Here is an 11,467-nt window from a genome sequence, read left to right as displayed (position 1 = left end):
GGGGGTGACAGGGCTGGGAGAGGGCTGGCTTCGGTGCTGGCGGACGCGGCCCCCTCATTTCGCGCTCTGCACACCCCCTCCCGCCCAGACTCCAAGCTGCGGGAGGAGCTGCAGGCCCTGAGAGAGACTTTCAGCAACTTCACGGAGAGCACGGAGGTCGAGGTCAAGGCCCTGAGCAGCCAGGGTGAGGGGGCCTGGGGCTGGGGCTGGGGGGCCGCGGAACGCGAGGGATGCGGGGGCGCTGAGCAGGTGTCTTCCCAGGAGGAAGTGTGGGCAGAAAGATGAAGTCGCTGGAGTCCCAGCTGGAGAAGCAGCAGCAGGATCTGAGTGAAGGTCAGACACAGAGCGTGTGCGCCTGGGCGCGCAGGACACGGGGGTCCCCCGGGCCAAACCCAGGGGTCTCGCGGCGCGCGTGACGGATCTCCCGGCCCCCGCCCTCGGCCCCGCAGATCACTCGGGCCTGCTGCTCCACGTGAAGCAGTTCGTGTCGGACCTGCGGAGCCTGAGCTGTCAGATGGCCGTGCTCCACGGCAACGGTGAGGAGGCGGGGGCGCGCGCGCGCTCGGCCGCCCACCACCCCGCGGGCCGCGCCTCAGCGCCTCCACCCTCCCCTGCCCCCCAGGCTCCGGGAGGACCTGCTGCCCGGTCAACTGGCTGGAGTACGAGAGCAGCTGCTACTGGTTCTCCCGCTCCGGGAAGTCCTGGGCGGAGGCCGACAAGTACTGCCAGCTGGAGAGCGCGCACCTGGTGGTGGTGGGCTCCTGGGACGAGCAGGTGGGCGCCGCGGGGCTCGCGCGCGGGGGGCGGGGCTGGCGGCTCCGGGGAGCGCTCACCACCCGCTCCCCGCCCCCCAGAAGTTCGTCCAGCACCACATGGGTCCTGTGAACACCTGGATGGGCCTCACCGACCAGAGTGGGCTCTGGAAGTGGGTGGACGGGACGGACTACGAGACGGGCTTCAAGTGAGTGTGTGCGCCCCCGCGGGTCCCCGGGGCTCGGCTGGAGAGGGGCAGGGGTGGGGGCGCACATCCGCTCGTCTCCGCAGGAACTGGAGGCCAGAGCAGCCGGACGACTGGTACGGGCACGGGCTCGGGGGAGGTGAGGACTGCGCGCACTTCACCGACGATGGCCGCTGGAACGACGACGTGTGCCAGAGGCCCTACCGCTGGGTGTGCGAGACAGCGCTCGAGCCCCCCAGCTAGGAGCCTCCTCTCCCCTAATTTATTTCCTCGATGCTTCCACCTGCCCCGAGGGTCACTCCCGTCAGGGGGGCGTCCCCCACCGTCTCGGGGATGGCTGATCTAGGGTTTTAAGGGAAGGAGAAAGACAATGCTGAGGAACCTACAATCACGTTTTGAGGGACAGGGAGATCGACACTCCTGTCATCTGCCACAGCCTGCAGGGTATGGTCAGCCTTTTTTAGAGTAAAAAGAACAGAAATATTTTAAACGTGCCATGCGTTGTCTGGTTATTGGGCATTAGGAATTGGGAGTGGGCTGGTGGGTGGGAAGCCTGGGGCAGGCCGCGGGGCCTGGTGAGAACCCCACAGGCTTTGGTACTTACAAGGGTGGGAATTAGGGCTCCTGTTGGGAGTCTCCCCTGTAAAGATGTCCCGTTGCTGGGGACCGCTGCACCTGCGGCAATCCCCTAGGACCGGAATCACCCCCATGTGTCCAAAGGCTTCGAATGAAGCTCGCTGGTGTCTGTTGCCCGCGTTATAGTGGACAGAGGCAGTGTCCACACACAGGCAACAAGTACGGTGAACGTGAAGACGAGCCCACCGCCAAGACCCACCGAACCTGCGAAGGAAGCCAGAAAGGCGGGAGCACGGCGGAGAAGCCCCCAGATAAACAGAACCCGCAAGCCAGGATGGGAGTTCACGGAACGAACAGACCAAGACTTTGCAGACACTTATGGGCTTATCAGCAAACATCGAATGAACACAAAAGTAGAGACAAAAAGATCTACCGGCATATGAAGGCCTCACCATCTTTCCAGATAACATTGCCTATAAGAGAAAATAACCGTGAAACAGGCAATTGAGAAATGAACAAGGAGAGCCCTACATGCTGAGGTTCTCGGGAGGAAAGCTGTGTAGACTTAAGCACGTTTGTTAAAAAACGAGGTTGAATGGAAATAAGCTGTTTCAACTCAAGGAACTTGAAAAAGAATAAAACCCCTCAAAATAGAAGGCAGGGATTTAGTACAAAATCGTCAACCACAGGGTATATACTCTATTCAAGCACACTGGGACATTTTTAAAAAATTGAGCAAATCCTGGGCCATCAAGCGAGTTTTAACAAATTTCTAATAGGGAATTTCCACTATAATGACCAGAAAGGTTAAATTCCTATATAAACCATTAGTAAACCCAATCAAATGATATATTAAAAAGATAACATGTTGGGGCACCTGGGTGGCTCAGTCGGTTAAGCATCTGCCTTCGGCTCAGGTCGGGATCCGGGCGTCCTGGGATCGAGCCCCACATCGGGCTCCCTGCTCAGCAGAGAGCCTGCTTCTCCCTCTCCCTCTGCAGCTCTCCCTGCTTGTGCTCTCTCTCTAAGATAAATAAATAAAATCTTAAAAAAACAAATCTTAAAAGATAACACATTTGCCAGAGAAAGAAAAATACCAAATGGTATTTGAAATATTTGTACATATTTCATACGTAGAATTTAGAAATGAAACAAATGAGCAAAGGGGAAAAAAAGAGAGAGAGACAAACCAAGAACCAGACCCTGAACTTTAGAGAAGAAACTGAAGGTCGTGGGGCGGCGGGGGTGGGGTGGGGTGGTGGGAATGGGTGGAACAGGTGGTGGACATTAAGGAGTGCACCTGTGATGAGCACCAGGTGTGTATGGAAGTGAGGAATCACTAAATTCTGCACCTGAGACTAATATTACACTATACGTGAACTAGCTGGAAATAAAAAAAAAAAAACTTGGAAAAAGAAGAAAGAATTCAAAGATGGTTTAGCATCAGGAAAATCTATTAATAAAATAGACTCAGGGAGTACAAAGGAAAAAATTACATAATGTGGAAAAAGCACTTGGCAACCTTTTTTAGGACCTCAGCTGCTGCTTTTTGTCGCTCTACAAGCCCACACTGTAGATTCCATCAGTCTTCCATGATGTCTGCCCCGCTCCAGCCATGACGCCTTTCAGGCAAGAGAAAGGAGAAAAGAGTCAGAGGAAAGTACCTCTCTGTGAGGACACTTCTGGAAGCTGTATGCACGTCAGCTTACATCTGTTTGATGAGAACTGGTCCCAGGGCAACAGCCCCAAATGGGACTGAGATGTGGACTCTATATTCTAAGGGGGTCAGATTTCAGCTAAAAGCAAGGGGATTTTATTGAAGTGGAGCGGGAGTCAGCAAACCGTGGCCCTCACCTGTTTTTGTAAATATTGGGTTTTTTTTGGTTTTTTTTAAGATTTTTATTTATTTATTTGACACAGCGAGAGCGAGAAAGAGCACAGCAGGGGGAGCAGACAGGGAGAGGGAGAAGCAGACTCCCCACTGAGCAGGGAGCCCAGATGCTTGGACTCGATCCCAGGACCCTGAGATCATGACCTGAGCCGAAGGAGCCACCAGGCAACCCTGTCAATAAAATGTGTTTTTGGCATCCCCACTGGGACTCGAATGTATATAAAGCTTTATTGGAATCGGCCATGCTCATTTCTTTACATTCTGCTTGTGACTGTTTTCATGCAAGAGGCAGAATTGAGTAGTTAGGACAAAGCCAGCAAAACCAAAAATATTTGCTGTCTGACTCTTTGCAGAAAACGTTTGCGGGATGCCTGGGTGGCTCAGTCCCCGAAGCGTCTGCCTTCAGCTCGGGTCATGATCTCAGGGTCCTCGGATCGAGCCCTGCGTTGGGCTCCCTGCTCTGCGGGGAGTCTGCTTCTCCCTCTGCCTCTGCTGCTCCCCCTGCTTGTGCTCTCAATCTCTCTCTCTGACAAATAAACAAGAAAAATCTTAAAAAAAAAAAAGAAAGAAAGAAAGAAAGAAAGAAAGAAAGAAAGAAAGAAAGAAAGAAAGAAAGAAAGAAAGAAAAGACGTTGGCTGCTTCCTGGTATACAGTAAAGGGGAGATGGGTATTGGGGTCAGTTAGAAGTCTCTGGCCCACTGCCATTAGTGCTGCTGTTTGACACCGTCGCCGGGGTATCCTGGCCAAACTGCGGAAAGCAGGAAAAGGCATCAGAGGTAAGAACTGGAAAGGAAGACATAAAACAATACCATCATTTACCCGGAAATTCAACACCATCAACAAACAATTAGGCCTAACAAGAAGTTTTGGCAGGTGCACTGGTCAGCTATCAACACTCCGATCTACAAAGACTATACAAGACAAAAATAAAATTCTTTCCAATTAATCTGTAAATTCAGTGCAGTAACACACAGTTCAGTTGGGTTTTTAGAAGCAACTTAATCTTTTTCAAAAATATAGAAAGAGGGGGTGTAGAGATTACTTAAAATAAAAATAAATAAATATATATATATTACAAAAAAGAGAAAGATAAAAGTCAGTTTGGGGAAAAAAAGGAAGCAAAAATCAGGTGAAAGGGAAACCAGACTAACCAGACATTAGAACATATTACAAAGACATATTCATAGAAATGATACGGTAATATTACCAAAACGGACCAGTGGTATGGAAGACGGAGCTCAGAGGCAGAGTATGCACCAATGAGAAGTCAATATACAATAAATGGACACCTCGAATGGGTGGAGGAAGGAGGCTGGGAAAGCTGGTTTTCCAGATGAAGTGGAAAAAATCCATACCTTGGTGTAGGAAAGACTTTAGGGTTCGAAGTAAAGGCCCAAGAAAGAATTCTCCAGACAGCTTTGGTGCAAAAAGATGGTTTTATTAAAGCCCGAGACAGGACGGGGTGGGGGGGGGCAGAAAGAGCCACACTGGGGTCATGAGGAGTGGCCCATTATATACTTTCAAGTTGGGAGGTGGTTAGCAATACAGTAAGCCTGCCAGGTATTTTGGAAACAAGGTTTCCAGGACCCTGAGGGGGCTGGCTATTGTCGGGAAAAGGTCATTCATTACCATCTAATAAAACCCGAGTCATGAGACCCTGCAGATGTGGGATCGGGGTCGGATTGGTGGCCAGATGCTGGGGCTGATCGCCAACGTGCATCTCCGGGGAGTAGAGATAAAGGAAGTTTCCAAAGGAATTTTTACATGTTAAAGTAGACTTATGGGATCCTGGGGGTTGGACCTAAGATTGCCTTTTGCCCTTAGCAAAGTATCAACATCGAGGCGGCTGAGTCCCTAGAGGAAGGTCACTCTGCCTGTTTCAAGGACTCATTAGCGGGCGTAGATAGTAAGGAAATTTAATGATTGTTCTTCTGCCTTTGTTTCCCATGTCATACCTAACAATACATAGGCAGGTGGATGCTGGATGGATTGGAGACCTAAATAGAAAAGATAGGGGCGCCTGGGTGGCTCAGTCGTTAAGCGTCTGCCCTCGGCTCAGGGCGTGATCCCAGAGTCCTGGGATCGAGCCCCACATCAGGCTCCCTGCTCCAGAAGGACTTCATAAATACGACCTCTAAAGCAAATGCCAAAAAAGCCCCCCCAAAAATGTAGTGAAATTGACTGCTTGAAAGTGAAAAATTTCAGCTCAGTGATGGTGTAACAGGTACCCAGCAGGAAACAGATGGCATCCATGAAGTGGGTAATCGGAGGATTTTTTTAAAAGATTTTATTTTGAAGTGGTCTCTAATCTCTACATCCAACATGGGGTTCGAACCCACAACCCTGAGATCAGGAGTTGCACCCTCCAGGACTGAGCCAGCCAGGGGCCCCTGGAGGATGTTTTTCATAAAGGAATGAGCAGGATCAGGGAAGCCACAAGAAATAGGACAGTCGTGAGCACCTCCAGGAACCCAAGAAGAGAGAAAGCTGCACGGAGAGCCCCCCTTTCCCCCAGCGGGAGCTGCGTCTGTCCGTCAGTCCGTTGAGGCAGCTAGCTCACCGCTGGGTGGCGGGGAAGGAGCTGGAGGAGTCAATACCCTCACTTGCCTCCGCTTCCTCCCTCTGATTTCCTGCGGCCACTGGAAGCCATGTGGCAAGGGAGGGATTTGATGCAGCCATTCAGCTCGGCCTCCGAGGCCAACAGTGTGGAGAAGGGTAGACATGCAGCACAGAAGGGGCCCGGAGGCCACAGGGGAAAAAATGGAAACCTATTTCTGCGGGAGCAAGGATATAAAGAGGCAGCCCACAGAGAAGGAACTCCTGAGTCTAATGTAATGTAACAGACCATCAATGAGCCCTCTGTCACAGCCATCCGACGGACAAACACTAGAGCCGAAGCCAAGTGCTGGCAGGCGGTGGGGAAGTGAGAAACTTGGGCGCTCCTGCTGGGAGCATCGGTCTAGCCATTGGGCAAGGACTTTAGTGGAATTGGGAAGGCCTATCCGCCCCGATCTGCTTCTGGGCAAACACACCAGAGGTCCTCTCCCTGGTCCCTCCCGGACACTGAAGATGCTCACGGCAGTGCCTTGGGTCACGGGGACCGGAGGCCCCTGCGTGTGAGCCCAAAGCCTAATGCGGGGCAGCGTGCCTGGTGGAGTGAGGCCCAGCGTTCGGAGACAGTGAGTGATGGATTGCTGGCTGGAAAAGAGCGCGGAGCTGCCCCAGGCATTGACCCCAGAGCTACCCTGCGCTCAGCAACGCACTTCTGGGCACAGAGGCCAAGGCATCTCGAGAGAAGCTCTCTGCGCCCCATATTAACAGAAACGTGGATCACAATGGCCAAGACGTGGAAAGAGCCTAGGTGTCCGCCGCGGGTGAGCTGAGAAGGGGAATGTGGCACACACGTCCCACGGAATAGTATCAGCCACAGAAACGAAGGCACGCCTGCCATTTGCAACAGCATGCGTGCACCTGGACGACACCGCGTTAAGGGACAGAAGTCAGGGGCGCCTGGGTGGCATAGCGGTTAAACGTCTGCCTTCGGCTCAGAGCGTGATCCCGGCATTATGGGATCGAGCCCCACATCAGGCTCCTCCGCTGGGAGCCTGCTTCTTCCTCTCCCACTCCCCCTGCTTGTGTTCCCTCTCTGGCTGGCTGTCTCTATCTCTGTCAAAAAATAAATAAAATAAGATCTTTAAAAAAAAAAAAAGGGACAGAAGTCAGACAGGGAAGGACAAATGCTGCTGAGATTTAAAAAGTCAAAGTAATAGCAGCAGAGAGTAGAATGGTGGTTGCCCGGGGCTGGGGGTGGGGTGGGGAAGGGGGCGAGGCCCGCGGAAGGGTACAAAGTTCAGGTATGAGATGGTGGGGTTCTGGCTCCCTAAAGCTCAGCGTGCTGCTGATGGTTAATAACACTGTGCCGTGTGCTTGTAATCTGCTGAGAGAGCAGATCTCAGGTATTCTCACCACGCACACACACACACACGCACACACATGGACGGTACCACGTGAGGGCATGAATGCGTTGAGCGACTTGATCCCGGCATCACGGAGACACAGCTGCGTCTGACATCATCACACTGCGCGCTTAAAGGACACTCCGTGCCGCCGAAGTACGGATAATTTGTATTTGTCAATCATAGCCCAGTAAAGCTGGAAAAAAATAACAGAAGTCCGTTTCACGGAAAAAACCAGCAGGGACTATGTGTACGCCCAGCAGTGTGGAGAGCCCCCAAATCAGCGCTGAACGGAACAAGAGCAAAAAACCAGAGCGCGGTCTAGAACACAATCGTGTCGATAAGAGGCCACAGCCTACACCCACAACAGGGCTCTCAACGATCCACACCTTTTCAAGGACACGTGAAGCCCATTCAGGTGTTTGCTAACGGGGCGAACGGGAGCGTCAGCACGAGGGGACCACCTCGTACAGACCGGAGCCGAGAGCGAGGCGTAGCTGAGGGCGGGGAGCTCCAGCCTCACCTCTGGTCCAGAGGAAAAGTGTGTGAGCCCCGCGGAACCGCCACGCCGCCGGGATCCTGACCGCTGAGAGAGGAGGAGCCAGAGCACCTGGGCTACTTCCGGAGGCGGGTCCAGAGTGAGCCGTAAGAATAAAAATATTAGAAAGGAGAAGGTCGGTGTTTTAAAAAAACATTTGCAGACATTAGGCATGTGATGCAGTCGGGGCCACCCAGCATCACCCGGGAGACGTTCTGCTCAGGGAACCTTGAACCTGAAGCTGATTGACCTTCTAGTGCTAACTAGGGCTTTAGAGGAAATTCAGCGGGCGGGGACGTCGCACACAGGCGTGCATTCCGTCAAATCCAGAAGGTGGAAGGTTTTATCAAGCCCATGCCTGGTTTATGCAACAAATAAATGAGCAGAATAAAAAAAATAGACGAGAGCGGGGGAGAATTCTTCTAGATTAAAGGGGCCTTAAGAGGCATACCTGCTGCATGCAGTGCGGGGACTTTGCTCCTGATTTGAACAAACCCAAAAAGGCATTGCGGAAAGTCAGGTGAATTGCCCTGCTAATTAAATAAGGCATTCCTGTCAATGATTTCTGGTCTGATAAGAGTATTCTGTCTCATTAGGAACAAGAGTCTCTCATTTTAGAAAGACATATGCCGAAGTGCTTCCAGGAGGAATGGGGAGCCCGGGATCCGCTCTGAACTAACTGAGCGGGGTGGGGGCGAGGAGGTGGGGTGGCGCCGGAGTCACGTCTGGCCACACGCTGGTGACTGTTGAGGCCAGCGGTGCCTACGTGGGTGTTCGTCATACTAGTCTCTCAACTTTCGGACATACTTTGTTCACTAGAGCGGAATAAAAAATGGCAGGGCCTAAAGATAGGACTTAACTGAAAAATAGGACATAATAGATTTGTTACAGGTGCAGTACGGGGGAATCAGATTTTGTTTCTACAGAAAAGAGGGACAGATTTGGGGGCACGTGGCTGGCTCAGTGGGTAGAGCATGTGACTCTTGATCTCGGGGTTGTGAGTTCAAGCCCCATGTTGGGTGTAGACATTATTTAAAAATAAATCTTAAAAAAAAAAATGAGGGACGGGGTGCCTGGGTGGCTTAGTCCGTTGAGTGACGGGCTCTTGGTTTTCTCTCAGGTCATGATCACAGGGTGGTGAGATTGAGCCCCCTTTGACCTCTGGACTTACCGGGGAGGCTGCTTGAGATTCTCTCCCTCTGCCCCTGCCCCCACTCATGCTTGCTCTTTCTCTAAAGTAAATAAATATATATATTTTTAAAGAGGCTGACTTCACTAAAGTTAGAAACAAGCAGAAGACTTGGATGCAGTATTTGCAACATTTATAACAAGTAATTAATGTCCCGAATATAAAGAACTCCCACAAAATAACAAGGAAAAAAGCAATCCAACAGAGAAAGAGGGTATTATAGTAAATACTTGTCGTCTCTGTTTTAGGGAATCCTTCAGTATGTGCAAACTTGGGGCACAAGTAGCCAAAGGGCCCACATCCTCCCTCCCTGCCCCCCTCCGGGTGGGGGGGGGCGTGGCGTGAGCCTCACTGTGTCCCCTGGCTCCTTTCCCCCTGGGGGAGACTTGAGCGGATGCTGCCAACGGGTGGGGTGGTCACAGTTGGAGTGGCGAGGGGAGGGTCATGCTTTTAAGGTCTTAAAGGAACTAAGCTTAAAAGATTCAGTCTGCAACATAATATATACAATACAATCCCATCTATGTAGCTCTCCCCCCCAAAAAACCGCCCACGAGTGCTATATATTTCCTTAACTCACACCCAGAGATTGTTGCTTTTCTCTAGTGTATTCAGCCTCCCCCCATGCATCTTTTCATGCTGTTCAAAGACTTTCCCATCAAAAAAAAAATCGCTCGATCCCCTGGCCCCTCTCCAGCCACTGTTCATCTTCTCTTCGGCCTCAAGCTAACAGCTTTCGGGGAATAAAGGGAGGGGCCGGGGCTGGATCGGCGGCGGGAGGTAAGCCCGGGAGGGCTGCGGTTTTGTGGGGAGTTACATGCTTGTCAAGAGTGTTTCAGAGCGGGGCAAGCGCCAAAGGCTGGGAACCCAGGCAGCCTGGCTCAGGCACGCGCGCACCCGCACACACGCACACACGCGCTCCACGCCACCAGGACTTTTGACTCCCCCAGCGAGGCTCTCGGCCGCGCTCGCCTCCCCTGCCCCAGGGGGTGCTCACTCCCTCCTGCCTGCACGGACGACCCGCTGCGCCCAGCTCTCGGGTCCACGCCGCGTGCAGGTGGAGGGGAGGCACTGCTCCCCGGCGGCAGGGAAACCAAGCGCCCCGCTCAAGTGATTTCCCCCTACACGGCGACTGTCTCGCAGTGAGTCAGAAATCCCACAGGGGCCTGCCTCGGCTGGAGTATCCCCAAAGCAGAGCCTGGGAGAAAGGCTGGAGGGAGGGGGTTTTCCCGGTGAAGGCGCGCGGGGCAGCGAGACGCGAGGGGGAGACGGGGCTGCCCGGCGTCTCCAAGCGAGGAGCCGTGGACGCGAGCCCCCGGGGAGCGGTTCTCCCCCAGCAGGGTTCCCGTCGTGCGAGCTCCGTCGCGTCTCCGGGCTGGGCCCGTGCTGGCCCCGGGCCCCTGCTGGCTCTGGCCAACCCCGGGCCTGAGGCGCAGAAGGCGAGCCGGTGGCTGGGGCGCAGGAGGAGCTGGAAAGGGGGACGTGATGTGCGGCCCCAGAGGAGTCGGCCAGGAGGCCCTGCGCCCGAATTCCAGAAAGGAGGTTGAGAACACGCAGTAGCGGCCAAAACACGAAACACCGAGGAACGACCTTAGGAGCAATGCAAGATGTGTATGAAGACAGCTGTGAACCTCATAAAGGCCGTGAAGAGCCTTGAACGTAGCCGGTAGCCGCCTTATTCCTGGCGACCGAGACCCAATAGTGCGGCCATGTCCCTTCTCCCTAGGTTAATCTACAAATTCAAGGGTATCTGAATCAAAAGTCTAAAGCAATTTATTTTTCCTTTTTGGAATTGGACACCAGGATTCTAAAATCTATCTGGAAGGAGAAAATGTGTGAGAATAGCCAGCAGAAAAATTTAAGAACAGTAATGAGGTGGGGAGCTTGTCCTATCACATACTAAAATATAAAGTGAGTAATGGAAGCATTCGTGGCCCAGGAATGAGCAGAAGGATCAGTGACATGGAACAGACCAGAACCGATGCAGAGAGTTAACGGGGGCTGTTTTGTTAGCGACACAAATCCAGGGGGAACCAGCTCAAGCAAAGAGAGGAGCATCTTGGGATGGTAGAGTAGCTCATGGGATCTCTGCGCAGGGGTGCAGCTGGGCCTCCTGAGTCCACACAGGGCTGGTGCCCTGCAGGCTGACCCCGGAAGTTCTCTCTGTGTATCAGCTCTGCTCCTTCCGGAGCTCCAGCCTCACTGTTTTCTCTCATTACAGATGGCCTTCTCCATGCTTCAGTTCCCAGCCTTACAACACCCTGGGCCTCACAGCTTCTCCCTCTCCCTCTCTCTCTCTCCCCCTTTCTCTCCCTCTCTCCCCTTCTCCAAACTCCCATGGGTGGAAGACACTGATTGGCT

The 11,467-nt window shown here is 52.9% G+C and overlaps 1 protein-coding gene across 1 annotated transcript in view; it reads left to right on the top strand.

Annotated features, from left to right (window-relative positions):
* The window catches only part of LOC121102454 (asialoglycoprotein receptor 1-like), a 1,937-nt gene extending 493 nt beyond the window's left edge, over positions 1 to 1,444 (top strand). The window contains exons 2-6 of the mRNA XM_040628322.1: positions 89 to 184; positions 345 to 536; positions 623 to 774; positions 855 to 961; positions 1,045 to 1,444. Of these exons, the coding sequence (XP_040484256.1) occupies positions 89 to 184; positions 345 to 536; positions 623 to 774; positions 855 to 961; positions 1,045 to 1,201 (704 nt within the window). The 3' untranslated portion in view covers positions 1,202 to 1,444. The remainder of the gene's footprint in view (positions 1 to 88; positions 185 to 344; positions 537 to 622; positions 775 to 854; positions 962 to 1,044) is intronic.
* The last annotated feature ends 10,023 nt before the right edge of the window (positions 1,445 to 11,467 follow it).

This window comes from Ursus maritimus, unplaced genomic scaffold (assembly GCF_017311325.1).
Source record: "Ursus maritimus isolate PB19 unplaced genomic scaffold, ASM1731132v1 scaffold_14, whole genome shotgun sequence".
NCBI classification, from domain to species: Eukaryota; Metazoa; Chordata; class Mammalia; order Carnivora; family Ursidae; genus Ursus; species Ursus maritimus.
Note: the sequence above shows the minus strand (reverse complement) of the source record. Positions and strands in the feature narration are given on the sequence as shown.